Source organism: Armigeres subalbatus, chromosome 2 (genome assembly GCF_024139115.2).
Source record: "Armigeres subalbatus isolate Guangzhou_Male chromosome 2, GZ_Asu_2, whole genome shotgun sequence".
In the NCBI taxonomy this organism is placed as follows: domain Eukaryota; kingdom Metazoa; phylum Arthropoda; class Insecta; order Diptera; family Culicidae; genus Armigeres; species Armigeres subalbatus.
Window position 1 is genome coordinate 15,235,464 of NC_085140.1, and position 19,484 is coordinate 15,254,947.

Below are 19,484 nucleotides of genomic sequence, written 5' to 3' on the forward strand. Positions count from 1 at the left end.
TGGGTCCCCCCTTCAAGGGACTCGGATACCTCCCTTTCAAGGGGCTTGAGCCGACCGAGCCCCTTGAAAGGGGGGGGAGAACCGAGCCCCTTGAAAGGGGGTGAAACCGAGCCCCTTGAAAGGGGGGGAAACCGAGCCCCTTGAAAGGGGGGAGAAACCGTGCCCCTTGAAAGGGGGCACCGTGCCAATTGAAAGGGGTGCACCATGCCCCTTGAGGAGGGCACCCGAGTTCCTTGAGGGGGGGCACCCGAGCCCCTTGAGGGGCACCCAAACCCCTTGAAAGGGGGGGCACCCGAACCCCTTGAAAGGGAAAGGGCACCCGAACTCCTTGAAAGGGAGGGGGCACCCGAGCCCCTTGATGGGCACCCAAACCCCTTGAAAGGGGGGGCACCCAAACCCCTTGAAAGGGAAAGGGCACCCGAACTCCTTGAAAGGGAGGGGGCACCCAAGCCCCTTGAAAGGAGGGTGCACTCGTACCCCATGAAAGGGGGGGCACTCATGCTCCTTGAAAGGTGAGGCACCCAAATCCTTAGAGGGGGGCACCCAAGCCCCTTGAAAGGAGGGTACATTTTAAAAGGGGGCAACGTGCCCCTTGAAAGGGGAGGGGCACCCAAGCCCCTTGAAAGGGGGGCACCCAAGCCCCTTGAAAGGGGGTGCACCCATGCCCCTTGAAAGGGGGGGCACCCAAGCCTTTTGAAAGGGGGGCACTCATGCCCTTTGAAAAGGGGGCACCCAAGCCCCTTGAAAGGAGGGCACATTGGATGGGGGGGCACCCGAGGGGGAGCACCCAAGCCCCCGAGCCCTTTGAAAGGGGGGGTAACCAAGCCCCTTGAAAGCACCGAGCACCGAGGCACCGAGCCCCCCTCAAGCCCCTTGAAAGAGAGGGCACCCGAGCCCCTTGAAAGGGGGGGAATTCGAGCTCCTTGGAAGGGGGGAAACCGAGCCCCTTGAAAAGAGGGCACATTTGAAAGGGGGGCACCATGACCCTTTAAAGGTGGGCACCATGCCTCTTGAGGGGGGCACCCAAGCCCCTTGAAAGGAAGGGGGGCACCCAAGCCCCTTGAAAGCGGGTGCACCCTAGCCCCTTGAAAGGGAGGGCACTCATGCCCCTTGAAATGGGGGGCACCCAAGCCCTTAGAGGAGGGGCACCCAAGCCCTTAGAGGAGGGGGGCAACCAAGCCCCTTGAAAGGAGGGCACCCTTGAGGGGGGGCAACCGCAGGGGAGCACCCGATTCCTTGAAAGGGGGGGCACTTACGCTCCTAGAGGGGGCAGCCAAGCCCCTTCAAAGGAGGACACCCAAGCCCCTTGAGGAGAGGGCACCCGAGCCTCTTGAAAGGGAGGCAGCCAAGCCCCTTGAACGGGAGGGCTACCAAACCCCTTGAAAGGGGGGGCATTCGAGTCCCTTGAAAGGGGGGGAAACCGAGCCCCTTGAAAGGGGGGAAACCGTGAAAATATTCATCAGGTGAAAAACCATAGCATTAAATATTAAGATCGAATCCATGAGAAGAATGAATCCGTGAAGTTTTCGTGTAAGAAGTGGAACGGATAGGGCGTTCTAGGTTTATAATTGGTATTCGATGGTATTGGAGCATCAATCCGAATATGCCTATGGTCGCTGGATGGCATAGGTTCATCAATCAGTAAATCAGAATCCATCTGGCTCGGAGAGGGCACCATGCAAGACGATTGGAGCGTTGCCAGTGCCTCGTTAAGATAAATGTTAAATTTTTCTATTTCCATTATTCTGGGGTAGTAGAAATCATACACTTTAACAGTTGCTCAAACCGCCAATCATATTTGAAGATATCTACCTTGCTTCCAGCGACTCTAACTTGGAAAGAATCAGCTCAACACCGAAGCCAAAATTCTCCTTAGATCGCGTACTGGCTGCATCTGAACACGGTAAGTGCCTGAAGCACGCTATTGTAGCAATTGATAACAAAAATGCCATTTTCCGTTTGAACTGCGCCAAAGTCAACTTTTTACTGAATTGAACAGCATTAAAGTGAATTATGATTCGTTTGCTCATTTATGAACATCATTGCATTGATGGTCTTGGTTTATGTGCATTACGCTGGCGCTGATATCAACACACTATATATTGATTTGGCGAACATCTGTAAGAAATTTGACTTTCACCAATTATTTTTTTGATCATTTTGTTTCAAAAGTAAATACACAAGATAAAAGATCCCCAGGATTTTAGGTTCTTTTTCAAAGGTTGTAATTATTGCGATATTGGATATTAAAGTTGAGAAAAGGTGAAAAAACTAACTTTTTCCTAAAAAATAACATGCTTTACTTGAAGTTTTAGAAAAGTTTTTATGTAGCAAGGTTGGAGAGCTGGTCGTGCTATCAACAATCGTAATAATGGTAAGAAAAACAATAATCAAAATAAGAAGAAACCTCTGAAATGGAGGTAATTTGAGGAATCAGCCTGTTTTTATCTCCATGGAGATGTTAAGTTTAGTCTTGTGCAAATTTGCGCCATTTTGAGAAAACGCGATTTGACCATTTTCATGCGAGCAGATTTTCCATAATCTTTTTTGAGCGATAATGAGCTTCGACAATTCTCTTGGTTACCATTTGTAAAGATTGTATAATGTAGAACAAAAATGTATGCAGCTTATTTTGGGAGTTGGTCTGAATAAACCTATGAATGGAATTGAGTATTCGTACTTGAGCGTGTATGCAAAGATTGAGTATGAATCAAGTCAGTTTTGAAACGGTTGCGTTGACAGACAGACGTGAGATCACGACAGTATCCTGAAGCAGCCCAAAGGATTGAGCTTGACACCTATGTCGACGACTTTTTATCCGGCGCGACAAACATTCAGCACGCAATGAGGAAATATTTGAGTCCGCTGGTTTCCACCTGCAAAAATGGGTAAAAAAAAATCCAACTCTGGAGTGGGTTAATCGATGGCTGGATATGCCATCGGACCTAGTTGGGTCAAGAAAATCCAATTCTGGAGTGGGTTGGTCGATGGCTGGATATGCCATCGGACCTAGTTGAGTCAAGAAAATCCAACTCTGGAGTGGGTTGGTCGGTGGCTGGATATGCCATTGGACCTAGTTGGGTCAAGAAAATCCAACTCTGGAGTGGGTTGGTCGGTGGCTGGATATGCCCTCGGACCTAGTTGGTGTCGTAGCCAAGCAAATTCGTCTTCCGATTTGCTTCTTACCAACGAAAACAAGCGTGGAACACCGAAGGATAATTCGCATGTTCACGCCTCAAAAACAGAACACTGAATGATCGTTTATTTTCATCGTTCCTGTCAGCCTACTGAGATTGAATTTCAAATTTCTTCTCATTAGCTTCTTAGTATGCTGGCATTTCAAATGCCAACTACGATTGAATTTCAAATTCGTTATCATTTATTCTATTAATGTCATTTTTGAATATTTTTGTATATTTCATTATTTTTATCATGAAATAAGAAATACGTTCCACTTTATCCATCAATGTAACCAACAAATGCAAATGCATTTTTCGGACTCACTTTATTCCCCACAATATTCACCGTCTCTACTCTTTCTTTTTTTTTCGGTTAGGAAATTTTTTTTTTGAGCTGTTATTACGAAAACATGAATTTAATTGTATTCTTTTTTTCATACCGGCGCAGTAGTTTATATATCAATAACAGCTGTGAATTTATTATTTAAGGCACTAAAGCATTGACGCTATCCTTAAACTGTCCTTAAATTCTATTGAAACTATTGATTTACTAAACCATTAACTAAACCAATCTAACCCAAATCTAATCCACATTCTACACAAATCCAATCCAAATCCAATCAGAATCCAATCAGAATCCAACCAAAACCAATCCAAACCAATCCAAACCAATCCAAACCAATCCAAACCAATCCAAACCAATCCAAACCAATCCAATCCAAACCAATCCAAACCAATCCAACCAATCCAAACCAATCCAAACCAAACCAAACCAATCCAAACCAATCCAAACCAATCCAAACCAATCCAAACCAATCCAAACCAATCCAAACCAATCCAAACCAATCCAACCCAATCCAAACCAATCTAAACCAATCTAAACCAATCCAAACCAATCCAAACCAATCCAACCTAATCCAAACCAATCCAAACACAAACCAATCCAAACACAACCAATCCAAACCAATCCAACCCAATCCAACCCAACCAAACAATCCAACCAAACCAATCCAAACCAATCCAACCAAACCAATCCAATCCAAACCAATCCAACCCAATCCAAACCAACCAAACCAATCCAAACCAATCCAAACCAATCCAAACCAATCCAAACCCCATCCAAACCAATCCAACCCAATCCAAACCAATCTAAACCAATCCAAACCAATCCAAACCAATCCAAACCATTCCAAATCCAATCCAAACCAATCCAAACCAATCCAAACCAATCCAAACCAATCCAAACCAATCCAAACCAACCAAACCAATCCAAACCAATCCAAACCAATCCAAACCAACCAAACCAATCCAAACCAATCCAAACCAATCCAAACCAATCCAAACCAACCAAACCAATCCAAACCAATCCAAACCAAACCAATCCAACCAACCAAACCAATCCAAACCAATCCAAACCAATCCAACCCAATCCAACCCAATCCAAACCAATCTAAACCAATCCAAACCAATCCAAACCAATCCAACCCAATCCAAACCAATCCAAACCAATCCAACCCTAATCCAAACCAATCCAAACACAAACCAATCCAACCCAATCCAACCCAATTCAAACACAATCCAATTCAAACCAATCCAAACCAATCCAATTCAAACCAATCCAATCCAAACGCAACACAACCAATCCAAACCCATCCAAACCAATCCAACCCAATCCAAACCAATCTAAACCAATCCAAACCAATCCAAACCAATCCAAACCAATCCAAACCAATCCAAACCAATCCAAACCAATCCAAACCAATCCAAACCAACCAAACCAATCCAAACCAATCCAACCCAATCCAAACCAATCCAAAGCCAATCCAAATCCAATCCAAACCAATCCAAACCAACCAAACCAATCCAAACCAACCAAACCAATCCAACCTAATCCAAACCAATCCAAACCAATCCAAACCAATCCAACCCAATCCAAACACAATCCAACCAAACCAATCCAATCCAAACCAACCAAACCAATCCAATCCAAACGCAATCCAAACCAATCCAAACCCCATCCAAACCAATCCAACCCAATCCCACCCAATCCAACCCAATCCAAACCAATCCAAACCAATCCAAACCAATCCAAACCAATCCAAACCAATCCAAACCAATCCAAACCAATCCAAACCAATCCAAACCAATCCAAACCAATCCAAAGCCAATCCAAACCAATCCAAACCAATCCAACCCAACCAACCCAATCCAACCCAATCCAAACCAATCCAAACCAATCCAAACCAATCCAAACCAATCCAAACCAATCCAAACCAATCCAAACCAATCCAAACCAATCCAAACCAATCCAAACCAATCCAAACCAATCCAAACCAATCCAAACCAATCCAAACCAATCCAAACCAACCAAACCAATCCAAACCAATCCAAACCAATCCAAACCAATCCAAACCAATCCAAACCAATCCAAACCAATCCAAACCAATCCAAACCAATCCAAACCAATCCAAACCAATCCAAACCAATCCAAACCAATCCAAACCAATCCAAACCAATCCAAACCAATCCAAACCAATCCAAACCAATCCAAACCAATCCAAACCAATCCAAACCAATCCCAAACCAATCCAAACCAATCCAAACCAATCCAAACCAATCCAAACCAACCAAACCAACCAAACCAACCAAACCAATCCAAACCAACCAAACCAACCAAACCAATCCAAACCAATCCAAACCAATCCAAACCAACCAAACCAATCCAAACCAATCCAAACCAACCAAACCAATCCAAACCAACCAAACCAATCCAAACCAATCCAAACCAATCCAAACCAACCAAACCAATCCAAACCAATCCAAACCAATCCAAACCAATCCAAACCAATCCAAACCAACCAAACCAATCCAAACCATTCCAAACCAATCCAACCAATCCAAACCAAAACCAATCCAATCCAATCCAAACCAATCCAAATCCAATCCAAATCCAATCCAAATCCAATCCAAATCCAATTCAAATCCAATTCAAATCCAATCCAAATCCAATCCAAATCTAATCCAAATCTAATCCAAATCAAATCCAAATCCAATCCAAATCCAATCCAAATCCAATTCAAATCCAATCCAAATCCAAATCCAATCCAAATCCAAATCCAATCCATATCAAATCCAAATCAAATCTATATCCAATCAAAATCCAAGATTTTGAGATACTTAACCGAATTGGCAAACTTATTCAATCTGATGCCACCAAGCAGATGTATTGCAATCAACACAATCTTCAATTCAGTAATTTTTTTTTTTTTATTTTTTTTTCCGCAACTTTTTAGATTACGAAAACTTTTCAAATCTCACCGACAAAGAGATATTCAACTCAACCTACTATCTTGAACAACAGCTCCGTCGATCAGATAAATTTAAGACTTAACAAATATTCATCTCATTGATTTTGATTTTCTCAACGACTCTGTAGAAGACATGTCAAGACAAGAGATGTCAAGATATTCAACCGAACTGCCAATGTAACTGTCAATATAACGCGCTGCATAGCGGATGAGTTCCAAACATAACTGGTAACTGATCTTGAAATGGTAGACCTTCGTTTTTATATTTCTCAATATTGTTTATTTTGCTCATTGAAACACAATCAATTTTTTCTTTATCACTATTCTGTCAAGAATCTCTCGCCTATTGACACCCTTTTTTTTTATATGTGTAATTTTTCATGGCTTTACTTAATTTTTGCCATATTATTTTCTCGCGTTCTCTCTCTCTCTCTTTCTATTTGCCCTTAGCATATCATGACTTATCTTTTTTTTTGCCGTTCTCTTTTCCAACTTAGGCTCACCTTTTTTTTGCCTTTGTATAGCATGGCTTACCATCATTTTTGCCATTTTTTTCAGGCTTACCGGGCTTTTTGAGGCTTACCATTATTTTTGCCATATCTCGTCTGGGGTTTACCTTTTTTTTACCCTTCACCAATCATAGCTTATCTTTTTTTTTTGCCATGTTTTTTTACGTCGGAGGCTACCATATTTTTTGCCTCATTTAGCTTTTCTACTACTGCTGAACTCTCTTACCTTGTAAGGAGCAACGACTACGTCATTGTCGTAGCCAAGCAAATTCGTCTTCCGATTTGCTTCTTACCAACGAAAACAAGCGCGGAACACCGAAGGATAATTCGCATGTTCACGCCTCAAAAACAGAATACTGAATGATCGTTTATTTTCATCGTTCCTGTCAGCCTACTGAGATTGAATTTCAAATTTCTTCTCATTAGCTTCTTAGTATGCTGGCATTTCAAATGCCAACTACGATTGAATTTCAAATTCGTTATCATTTATTCTATTAATGTCATTTTTGAATATTTTTGTATATTTCATTATTTTTATCATGAAATAAGAAATACGTTCCACTTTATCCATCAATGTAACCAACAAATGCAAATGCATTTTTCGGACTCACTTTATTCCCCACAGTTGGGTCAATAAAATCCAACACCGGAGTGGGTTGGTCGGTGGCTGGATGCCATCGGACCTAGTTGGGTCAAGAAAATCCAACTCTGGAGTGGGTTGGTCGATGGCTGGATATGCCATCGTACCTAGTTGGGTCAAGAAAATCAAGAGTTGGAGTTGGAACAGAGTCAGTTTTGAATACATGATTTGAAGCATTATGCCTTGATAACTCAAGTCAAAAAGGCAACTATGGAGTGTAAGCTATCGAGAGTTAAAATGTGCAAATATAAATGTAAGAATTTTTTTTTCTTCTATATTTTGTGATAATTTTGCTGAAAGGATGTTTTGAGCCTGGAACACTCAACCCAAGAAGGCATAACCAAAATCGGCATCTGTTAGTCATCAAGAGTCAAAATATGTAAATATGTTAGAAAAAGTTTAATATTTTCTGATTTTGATGCTGAAAGGATGTTTTGAGCCTGGAACACTCAACCCAAGAAGGCATAACCAAAATCGGCAACTGTTAGTCATCAAGAGTCAAAATATGTAAATATGTTAGAAAAAGTTTAATATTTTCTGATTTTGATGCTGAAAGGATGTTTTGAGCCTGGAACACTCAACCCAAGAAGGCATAACCAAAATCAGCAACTGTTAGTCATCAAGAGTCAGAATGTGTAAATATGTTAGAAAAAGCTAAATATTTTCTGATTTTGATGCTGAAAGGATGTTTTGAGCCTGGAACACTCAACCAAAGAAGGAATATCAAAAATCGGCTGTTAGTTATTGATAGTCGGAGTGTTTAAATATGGGTGTGTAAGAAAAAGTTCTATATTTTATGGTTTTGATGCTGGAATGATGTTTTGAACCTGGTAAACCCATCTCAAAAAGTATGTAGCACGTCCTTAAGATTGAGGAAATTGACAAGAGTAGAGGAGAAGGTGAATGTAGAGATTGTATGATGTAGAACAAAAATGTATGCAGCTCATTTTGGGAGTTGGTCTGATAGATAGTGGAATATATAGATAAGCGAAGATAAATCCTCTGTCTCCAAACAAACTGTCAAACGTGTCTCCAAACGAGCATGACGTCACGATTTCAATGGAAACGTTAAGGGCTGTGACGTCATATGCGCGTGTGCATGGGCAAAAAAATCGACTCAGTCATGCTTTCGCTCATCTATAGATTCTACTATCCATAGTTTAAATGAATGGAATTGAGTATTCGTACTTGAGCGTGTATGCAAAGATTGAGTATGAATCAAGTCAGTTTTGAAACGGTTGCGTTGACAGACAGACGTGAGATCACGACACCATTATAAAAATCTCGGGTACTTATTCAAAAGGACGTATGTGATTTTGTAAACAAAGATTCAAACATCGATTTGTCCGATCTGATGGCACTCCCACGCAAACCAACACCACTAACAGGTAACCGAAGCCTTCCCCTATCTGTCTATGGTGATGGTTTGCGTGGGAGGGCAATCAGATCGGACAAATCGACGTCTGAATCTTTGTTTACAAAATCACATACGTCCTTTTGAATAAGTACCCGAGAAATATTGCTAAGCAAAATAACAATGTATCATGATATGTTTTGAAAATTTCATAATGATTCGTGTACTACTAATTCCATGTACCGATTGTATAACATTTCGTGGAATTCATTTTCGCGGAATAACATTTGACGGTATGAAACTTTTCGCGGCACGACAGTTGGTGAACTGTACTTTTTCACCGAAGTACTTTTGGCAGAATGTACCAGTTCGCAGAATGCCGTTTTGCAGAATATTGCATTTAGCAGATTGACATTTTTCCAGAAAAGAATCGTGTAGAATTTAGCAGATTATCCTTCTTTCGGATTTTCTTATTCTTATTGATATTATATCCCCCACTGAGACAGAACTTCCTCAATTACTAATTGCGAGATTGCAAAGGCAAGTTATATTTTTTTAATGTGTATATCATGAGGCTACGACGATGAAACTTTTATGCCAAGGGAAGTCGAACAAATTTTCAATCGGAGAATGTCCTAGGAAATTTGCAGCCATGCACGACTAAGGAAGTCCCTTAGAGTAGCCATAGTCAAGGGCTTAGTCAGAAGGGGGCAAGCCCCCCCCCCCCTATATGGTGGAAAGATTGAACGGGTACTGAAATGAATTCCCTTAAACATGTGCACTTTGCGATCCAATCATATTCAGATATAGGTGGTCGAAATTTAAATGATTTCCCAAAACTTATTAGGGTATCCAAGTTCCATAATATATGAAAGTTCAAAACAACTCGAAACATGTCGGGCTCAAGAACACTCAGCGAGCTGTACTATCGAAATTCATAACTGGCGCCTTATGAATATTCGACTGATTATTCCATCAACAGTGCTTCTTATACGCAGTTACCTCCTCGAATACCCAAGCGTCGATGGGCGTGTGGTATACATACCGGCCTCCCAATCCCGACGTCCATGGTTCGAACCCAGTCTGCCGCACTTCACTTTTTTTTAATGAAAATCATCATTCATAAGGCAACATATTGAAATTCATACCGATTCCTTGTGGCAAATTTCCATAAGGCGTTTGATTGAAAATCTTACGTCCATTTTCCTCAGTGCATACTTCTTGAAATCATTCTAGAAGCTCCCCTGGGAGCTTCTAAATTCCTCTGAAAATCGTTCGAAAATCCTTCTAGCTTATTTTTTTTTTCGGGAAACTCAATCTCTCCAAGTTTTACTTCTAGACATTTCTTCGGCTTTTCTTCCAGAAAAATCTCCGGCATTTCCTTCAGGAATGCATTCGAGAGTTTCTTCAAGAATACATACGGAATTTCCTCCCAAAATTCCACCTGAAGTTTCTTCAGAAATTTATGACGGAAATCCTCCAATTTCGCTCAATAATTTTACTTGTAAATCTATAAGAAATTCTTTCGGAAATTCTTCTACACGGAAGAAATAAACTACCCAATAGTGAGTTTAATTCACGGGAAGCCAAAATTGAGTAAGTAACGTCGAAGTAGTTTGCCTTTACTCCCATGTTAAAAAAGTACCCAACGAAAAATTAATTTACCCAAATGTAAGTTTAATTCACTCAATCTCGACCTCAGGTAATAAAACTCAAAATTGGCTTCCCGTATTAAACTGGCGTCGTTGGATTGTTTGGCTCTTTTGTTTTTGACAACAAAAGAAAGAGTGGATGAAAGAGAAGAGAAAAAATAACTCAAAAGTAAGTTTAAAAATACTCAATTTTGGATACTTTTTTTCTTCCGTGTAGGAACTTCTCCGGGCATTCTTCCAGGAACTCTTCCTTTAGTTTCTCCGGGATAACTTCCAGATTTTTGCGGGAATTCCTCCATAAATTCAATTGCGAAATCCTCTAGGATTTCATTCTGGAATTCTTTCCGCAATTACTTCAGAATATCCTTCAAGTATTCCTCTAGAAATTTCTTTAGGAATTTCTCCAGAAATCCGTACAAGTACTTACTTGATACTTGATGGGCTACAGCTCTTCGATGAACCTACGCCGAATGGAGTATCCTTCTCCACAGGACTCGATCCTGGCTCAATCGCTTCCAGTCACCCTGAACATTGAGCGCCCTCAGGTCCTCTTCAACTGCAAAAATCCATCGTGTACGCGGCCTTCCACGAAGCCTGCGGCCTCTTCCGGGTTCTCTACTAAATATTATCTTCGCTTGACGTTCTTCCAGTATACGAACAACGTGACCAGCCCACCGTAGTCTGCCATGTTGTATAAGCTTAATAATATCCAGCCCTTTATACACCTGGTACAATTCGTGATTCATGCGACGCCGCCAGATACCGTTCTCCTGTTTACCGCCGAGTATTGTCCGCAGCACCCTACGCTCAAACACCTGAAAGCTCTCCGATCAATCTCCTTTAACGTGCATGTTTCATGGCCGTATAAAACCACCGAAAGAATCAGAGTAGTATACAGCGCGAGTTTTGTTTTCGTTTGCAGACTACGGGACTTAAGCTGGTTACGAAGCCCGCGGGTAACATCATTATCGCACGTCACTAATGTTCCAAGATATACAAATTCTTCTACCACTTCAAATTTTTCACCATCCAGCACCATTTCGCTACCACCACCACTAATGAACCCACGTTGATTGCCAGCAACCATGTACTTCGTTTTGCTGGTATTGATCGTGAGTCCAATCCTTGTTGTCTCCCTCTCAAAAGGCACAAAAGCCTCTTCCACGGCACGGTGATCAATTCCAATAATATTGATATCGTTCGCAAATCCCAGGAACATATGCGATTTTGTGACAATGGTACCGCTTCTTTGCACACCAGCTCTCCTAATCGCTCCCTCGAGCGCTATATTGAACAGTAGATTCGAGAGTGCATCACCCTGCTTTAATCCATCTAAGGTAACGAATGACGTCGATATTTCATCCGCAACCCTTACACTTGATTTCGATCTGTCCAACGTTATATGAATCACCCGTATCAGTTTCGCCGGAAAACCATGTTCAAGCATAATTTGCTATAATTCATTCCGTTTCACTGAAGCGTACGCCGCCTTGAAATCAATAAACAGATGATGTGTCTGCAAATTGTACTCCCGGAATTTATCAAGGATTTGTCTCTGGGTAAATATTTGATCCGTCGTTGATCGGCCCTCTCGAAAACCTGCTTGGTATTCGCCGACGAAGGACTCTTCAAGCGGTCTCAATCTGTTGAACAGAATACGGGACATAATTTTGTATGCCGAATTAAGGAGGGTTATTCCTCGGTAATTGGCGCACTCCAGTCTGTGCCCTTTCTTAAAGATTTTTCCGGGAATTCCTTCCGGTACTTCTCCAGGAATTCTTTCAGGAATTTTTCAGCGCAATTGTCCTAGAATTCTTTCCGGACTCGGAATTTACTCCAGAATTTCATTCGGAAATTAATTTGAGAGTTCCTCCAGGATATCTTCCAAGAGTTCTTCCAGAAATTTCTTCAGAACAAACCCCCGGGAATTCATGCGGTAATTTCTTCAGCAATTCATCTGGGAATACTTTCAGTATTTCATCTGGCAATGTCTGCATTAATTTTCCTGGTATTTTTTCGGGAATTCCTTTAGATATTTTTCAGGAAATTCCTTCAGGATCTTCTCCAAGAATTATTTCAAGACTTCTTTGTTGGATTTCCTCCGAAAGTGCTTGTGGGAGTTCCTCCGGGAGCTCCTCCAGGAGTTATTCCAAGAGTTCCACCGGGAATCCTTCCAGGAATTTCACAGGGAATTCTTGGAGGATATTTGGTAGGAATTTCTCTGGAAATGGGATTTCGAAAGTTTCTCTAGAAACTCAACTCTGGGTATTCCACCGGCTGTTCCTTTGAAAATTCCTCCGGGTGTTCCACCAGTAGTTCCTCCGAGAATTCATTCAGGAATTCATTTAGGCTTTCTTTAGGAATTTATTTACAAATTCCTCCAGAAGTTTCTCGGAGAATTTCTCTTTAAGAATTCTTCCAGGAGTTCCTCCTGGAATTCTTACGGAAGTTCATTTGGGCGTTCATCCAGGAGTTCTTACGAGAGTTCCTCCAGAATTTCCTCCGGAAATTCTTCCTGTACTTCTTCGAGAAATTCCTCCAGAAGTTCCACCGACAGTTCCTTCGATAATTTCTCTGATAACGACTGATTTGCGGCTTTTTGGACTACCAAATAACACAAAATTTGCATAAATAGCGTTTAAAACTGAAGCTATCATAGTTTTGCCTAAGGGGTGGCAAATTATACCGTCTTACCCGCAATACTGCTACCTTTGAGAACCTTGTGCTATATTTGTTATTAATAATGGCTAGGAGGGACGCATTATACCGTCTTACCCTACTTATTTAGTAAAAGATTTTTGGGAGTTTTTAACCCCTTCGTCCTTCGATGTAAAGATTTTTATCATAAACATTTTTTGCTGGGCCTTTGTTTTCACACAGGACCGGGACGGACCACCAGCCGAGGAGCAAAATCCAGCGGAAAATTTTCCCGAAGTTTCCCCGTTTACAACAGCAAAGCTTAAGCAATGTTGTATCGACAAAATCTCTCATCATCCTTGATCGGTGAACCCTTTTTTGCTCCGCGGTGCGTTTTATACCGCTCTCGACTTGCATACGCAAACGCAAGGTGATCGAGCAGAAATTTTCCCATGAGTCCTTTTCTGCATTCTCGTCACCACACCACACTGATGGCTGCCGGTGTGTGCGGTGTTGTCGATCGTTTTGTGCGAGTCTTCCGCTTTTGGGCAATTTAAAAAGCACTGAGTTGTGTTTTGTTTTGTCTTTGCGCCTACTTTGTTCCCACACATGGCTTTCAGTAGTGGCATATTTTCATGTAGGAGATCGCTTCGCTGTCGGTCGCATACATTTTTTTCGAATTCATTTACCTACTCGTTTATTGGAACGTTGAATTCGCACCGTGAGAAATGATTTGTTTTCACCTGTTTTCCCACTGGTTTCAAGCAGACTTTCTTCGCCGGAACGGCTTTGGGTGAAGACTCTAGCTTTTGAGTTCCGCTTTTGGCTGTTCGCCGCACTGATGATGGTAATGCGGAAAACATGGGTATGCGAAAAAGGATAACATTTGGTTCCCATCGCAACGGTGATGACATCCAGGTGTGTAAATGATAATTTTCCGATCAGATTTATGGTTTCATATTTTATAATCGATAAAGATACTTAATCTCGAGTTTTTTTTACTTGTGCAAGGCAAGGTGATGGTTGCAGTTTGTCATCACAATAGAGGGGTGCGTAACGTAAAGCATAGTGTTCTGCCTTTTTTTATATAATACATATGTCATGATCTATTCTTTTGGCGCATTTTATGCTAAACGTCCATTATGCCTAACGTATTGTCGGGCCGCCACCAAACCGGACCGCGCGATTGAGCACTCGCGCTGCGACACGAGTCGCGACAATTTGATATGTGTCATTAGTAGAAAGCATCATGCACGCATGGATAATTATTATGCTCGCACTGATCAGAAGTCAATCTATCACTTTCTCCACAATACGCCAGACCGTTGTAATATGTGGACAGATTCTTATGTGTGTTTCAGTTGTTAATTGTCTATGGTTGAGACAAGTGCCATTGCTCCAGAGTGCTCCAGATGGGTTTCATATGGATCTTTTTGCTTCTGGTTCTGTCGCGTTCCACAATCCTTTGCAAAGATGAATCAAACCAAACATGCGGAAATGGTGTGGGCTTTGGACTGGAACTGATATTGGCTAAATTAGAATCGTTGGAGCTCGAGTAAGTATGCTTATTGAGCACGACAACTAATTCACAGCTGATAACGAGCGGGGGATTTTTAGAATTTTATCATTGAAGGATCAGAATCGCAACCTTACGGATTTCATTTCAAGAGTTTTGACGAAGAATGATAAATCTTATGAGCAAGTGGCCAACAGCTCATTCAGATCGACAAGCGAGGTGGAAATAGATGAAACCAACGTGTACTCGTCATGTTCGATGGTATCGAAAGGAAAATCGGGCATGTATTTGATTCGTGCAACGGAAGATTCCGATCCAATTCGCGCTTACTGTGAAATGGAGCTATACGGAGGAGGTTGGACAGTGATTCAAAAGCGCACAAACGGATCGGAAAACTTCTACCGAAATTGGACCGAGTACAAAGCCGGATTTGGCAGCCTAGACGGCGAGTTTTGGTTCGGTTTACATTGGATTAATTTGCTGACAAGCGCTAAAACTCACGAGATTATGTTCCATTTGATGGATTTCAATCGAAAGATCAAACATGCTCGGTATAATCCGTTTAGGATTGGAAACGAGAGCACAAGTTACAAAATCGAAGCACTGGGTGTTTACACAGGAACGGCTGGCGATAGCTTCAAGCAACATTTAGGAAAGAAATTCAGCACATTTGACGTTGATAATGATTCATTCGGGAAAAATTGCGCCATGGAGTATTACGGCGCATGGTGGTATCACGCTTGTTATAATAGGTAGGTTCGAAATATTTTTTTATATGCACTATTAAATTTTGATGTTTAATGTTTAAATTCTATTGTTTATCAATAATATCATAATTAATACCGCTGTCCTAAAACCGTTAAAATATAATCAATTCCCCCTTAAGCCCCAAACGCAATACAACGGAAACGGCAAATTTGACAGAAAATATATGGGCTAACTGTCAAATCTTCCGTTTCCGTCACTGTTCCGTTATATTGCATTTGGGGCTTTAAACGATAAGATATCTCATATGTTGTATTAAACTTTTTAGTAATCTTAACGGAAAGTATACAAACACACGCGTTTCTCAGGCCATGTGTTGGAACACGTTCAATCAACCCAACGAAGGTCTGATGTCGTCAACGATCATGATCCGTCCGGTTTAGTCTGCGAACCGCCAGCCACTGGAGTCGCGCTGTGTGTTGCCTTGAAGTTCATATAAGGTGTCTTGAACTCCCGAATGATTCGCCATTACTTCAAATCGACTCCTGACACCGCATACTGAGTACGAAGTAGAAATAAAGATTACTGTCTCTTCCCAATTTATCGTATCCTTCTGTGTCTGTTGTTGTTCAACACCGATAGCCAAGCCAACCAACGCAGCCAGGGTCATAAATCGTGTAAATCATGGCGCTGTAAGGATGGTAGTCTTTCTCGCTTATGTGGTATTCATTGAACACCTTTGGATACTTGTTCGATATGTCAATTGCGAATAAAGAGCTCATAATTTAAGAAGGAGTGGTCTAGCTGGGCAAAACCTTGACCAAATGGTTCATGAATAGTTGCCTTTTAACATTAGTGAACATGGGACGAAAAATATTACAATATTATAAAATCAGCCAATCCTTCTAATGCGCATTCTTGCCCCGCGAAATGCGTACACTTGCTTCAGACACGGGGCAAGTATTTGATTTTCTCAATAAAACTCTAATTCTCAAATTCAAATAGAATATTATCAGAAATCAGGGGCAGCAGGGACTATGTCCAAGATTCCTCCCAGGGCCATCTGCGAGTTGTGGCGCCTGCCTAGGATGTAGTGGGGTTTGACAGTGGGCTCTGTTAAACTTCTATGAAAAGCTGCATGTATCCGCAAAGCGACCGTGTGCCACTCAAAGCGCACAAGCTCAAGTCCTGGTGTTAGGTAGAACGCTAAACAGACCTAACACTACGGTCCTCCGACGAGACAGGAAGTTTGCGCAAGCCGCCTTTAATAAAGCAACCATTACGAACGACATAGGTGAAAATGCGACTCGATACAATCGGCAATGACCTAGCCGATGAATAAAAGATCACGATTGGAAACTTGAAACATGGAACTGCAAGTCTTTAGGCTTCGCAGGATAATCTACGAGGAATTACATCTGTGAGATTCGGATGGAAGCCAGTATTTGGTCGTATACTGGGAAATCACTTGGCATGGTTCACTCAATGATTCGAAGAGCTGACTCTTACCTTCCTGATCAACGTTGTAATGACTCGGGCTGGCTTGAGAGGAAGCAACCGTTAGTTGATGATGTCAACTCCGGTACACAGTGTTGCCAACATTGTGTCAGTATTACCACCTGCTGAAATGGCGTTGTTGTAATGAATTCAGATGTTTTATTTAAACTGTATACATGCCCATCAGACATTTATGAAATACTAACTGATATAACCCGAGTAAAAACTTAGAGAATATCCTCTGTATGGCGTACGTATTCCGATCACCAGCTCCCCTAATCGCTCCCTCGAGCGCTATATTGAACAGTAGATTCGAGAGTGTATCCCCCTGCTTTGTCGACATGAATCCAAACTACAGTAGACGTTCGATAACTGCAAGTCATTTAACTGCAATGCTTTTTAACTGCAATTCGATAGTTGCAACAGTTTTGCAGTTATCGGACCGCTAAACTTCAAACTGATGTCAAACTCAATGACAGCTGCATTGCGCTGCACATTTAGATGCACTTTTATTGCATCTGACGTCGATTGACAACTGTTTGACGTCTAGAATGCGTTGCAGTTGTCGAACGGCATTCGTTAACTGAAAAGTAAACATTTTGCAGTTATCGAACGGCTACTGTACTCCAATACCGTTTGTGCTGAGTGAAAGCCCAAGAGCTAATCAAACGCTCCACCCAACACTTAGATATTGGAATAGCTGGCTCAGGACCAAAAAAGTCTTGTGATGCTCCAGTGCGAGGTAACTCATCAGCCAATTCGTTTCCAGCTATGGAAGAATGGCCAGGTACCCATATAAAGTGCAATGTATTAACTGAATTCAGTTCCTCTATTTGAGTTCGACATGCGATTACTACACTGAGAAAAATTCCATGGTAACGGTTACTATTTTGTAGACTACGCCATGTTTTTAAAACAACCACAAATTTTCAGTTAAATTAACCACGCATTCGGACAAATTCACCACTGATTCAGTTCATGCAACAACATTCCACCAGGACCACAGTTGATTTTTACTGCGCGTATGGTAAATTCAAACGGGTTTGTTGTCTGCTGAAAATCGTCGGTGCGTATACTTAAATTAACCCTCGGAATGGTAGTTTCGACCGCAACATTTTTTTGCGTGTAACTTCGACCTTGAGTTGGCCGAAGCGAGGGCTTTGATAGCTGCTTGGCTATCTGAACAGAAGTACATTACTTTACCCATTATGTGTTTCTGCAGTGCGGATTGCACTCCACATGTTCTCGAAACCGACAACAATTAGGAGAGTTTCCAAAAACTTAAACAAACTCGCAGATCGTAGATTTTAAACGTTGTATTGATTTGCTCGTATGTTAAATTTTCCCTGTTGGGGATCCAATTATAGTCTTAACGATAGTATGCATAGTTTAATTCAATAGGGATTATCTCAGTTTACTCTTTACTCACGTTTAGTTTCTCCTCTGTTTGTTTCTTCCGGGAAACGGTCGCGTACGGTATCCGTGTTTGCTATACCTGAATATGGCTATGTGCATGATAATATACATTAATCCAAGGGTCCTATGCACTATGTATCAGATATAGTTACCTCTGATTTAGCTAATGATAGCTATATGCTTTCCAAGGAAGTACGTAATCACCTCTCTAAAACTACAATTTGGTCCTATCTGCGGTAAGTGAGGAGAGTTCAGAAACTAGGTACAATCTATCTTATTTCAGGTCTTTTTAAATTCAATTTTACCTTCAGCAATAGTCCTATCAATCTAGAAATGATCTTCGGTAACTTTACTTCAACACAATACTTAACTAGATGTTTAAATGCTGACCAAACTCAATTTCGGATTAGATCTTCAGCTTAACTCGTTATCAATCGATTTGTTATTATCTATGGGTCATCTTCCTACATTCCTCTTTATGCTGGTTTGTTTTGCTCCAATTTCATAAGTTCCTTATAATCGAGCTCCATCGCACACTAGTGGAGGCGAGGTTCATTGGAGCTCATTGCGTGGGGTGTATACGGGAAAATATGGGCATTTATTTCTTACTTACTAACTATGTGGGGGTTGTTAGAGGTGTGTTCGCAGTTTGCGTAACAGTCCCACCCAGTACAAGATCAAGGGTTCTTTGTACTTCCTGTCACACCGATGTCCAGAACTGCAAGCTTGACTGCTGGGCGTTCGTAGATGTTAAACTGCGTTCGCACTGTCGCGCTACGTACCTGTCCGTTCTTCTCGTTGACTTTCACAATCCGACCTTTTGGCCACGAACTGCGAGGAAGATCTTGATCGACGATTAAGACGACGTCACCGACTTCGATTGGTTTCGTAGGATAGTGCCATTTGGTCCGACGGCTGATAGTCGGCAGATATTCTTGTATCCACCGTTTCCAAAATTTGTTGGCGTAGATCTGTGAGGTTTTCCATGTGTTGGTCAGCGTAGCGAGGTTATCTTCATATGGTATCAGAGGTTTTGAACCGTCAGAGGAACCCAGCAAAAAAATGGTTTGG

The 19,484-nt window shown here is 41.7% G+C and overlaps 2 protein-coding genes across 4 annotated transcripts in view; one reads left to right on the forward strand and one right to left on the reverse strand.

The window, feature by feature from the left end:
* LOC134214045 (zinc finger protein 853-like) overlaps positions 1-19,484 on the reverse strand; it is a 36,310-nt gene that overhangs the window by 6,742 nt on the left and 10,084 nt on the right. Inside the window, exons 1-4 of one of the 3 annotated variants that reach the window (XR_009979624.1) lie at positions 18,719-19,376; positions 18,566-18,644; positions 18,427-18,502; positions 18,248-18,343 (exon numbers count right to left, since the gene is read on the reverse strand). The exons of 1 other annotated variant lie outside the window; for it this stretch is intronic. The gene's annotated coding sequence lies outside the window, so the exon portion shown is untranslated. Of the gene's footprint in view, positions 1-18,247; positions 18,344-18,426; positions 18,503-18,565; positions 18,645-18,718; positions 19,377-19,484 lie in introns of those variants that run through there. One more of the 3 variants, XR_009979623.1, reaches the window with a different exon arrangement.
* Positions 1,824-16,090, forward strand: LOC134214044 (angiopoietin-related protein 1-like). Its single transcript, XM_062693489.1, has 4 exons — positions 1,824-2,120; positions 14,641-14,834; positions 14,897-15,547; positions 15,829-16,090. Exons 2-4 carry the CDS (start codon positions 14,692-14,694, stop codon positions 15,941-15,943), a joined length of 909 nt encoding a protein of 302 aa, XP_062549473.1. The 5' UTR covers positions 1,824-2,120; positions 14,641-14,691; the 3' UTR covers positions 15,944-16,090.

Excerpts from the sequence above, each read along its gene's own strand:
- LOC134214044 (XM_062693489.1), top strand. The coding sequence starts at position 14,692 with ATGGGTTTCATATGGATCTTTTTGCTTCTGGTTCTGTCGCGTTCCACA. Across the intron at positions 14,835-14,896 it reads TTAGAATCGTTGGAGCTCGA|AATTTTATCATTGAAGGATC; the intron begins GTAAGTATGCTT and ends GGGGATTTTTAG. Across the intron at positions 15,548-15,828 it reads TATCACGCTTGTTATAATAG|TAATCTTAACGGAAAGTATA; the intron begins GTAGGTTCGAAA and ends TAAACTTTTTAG.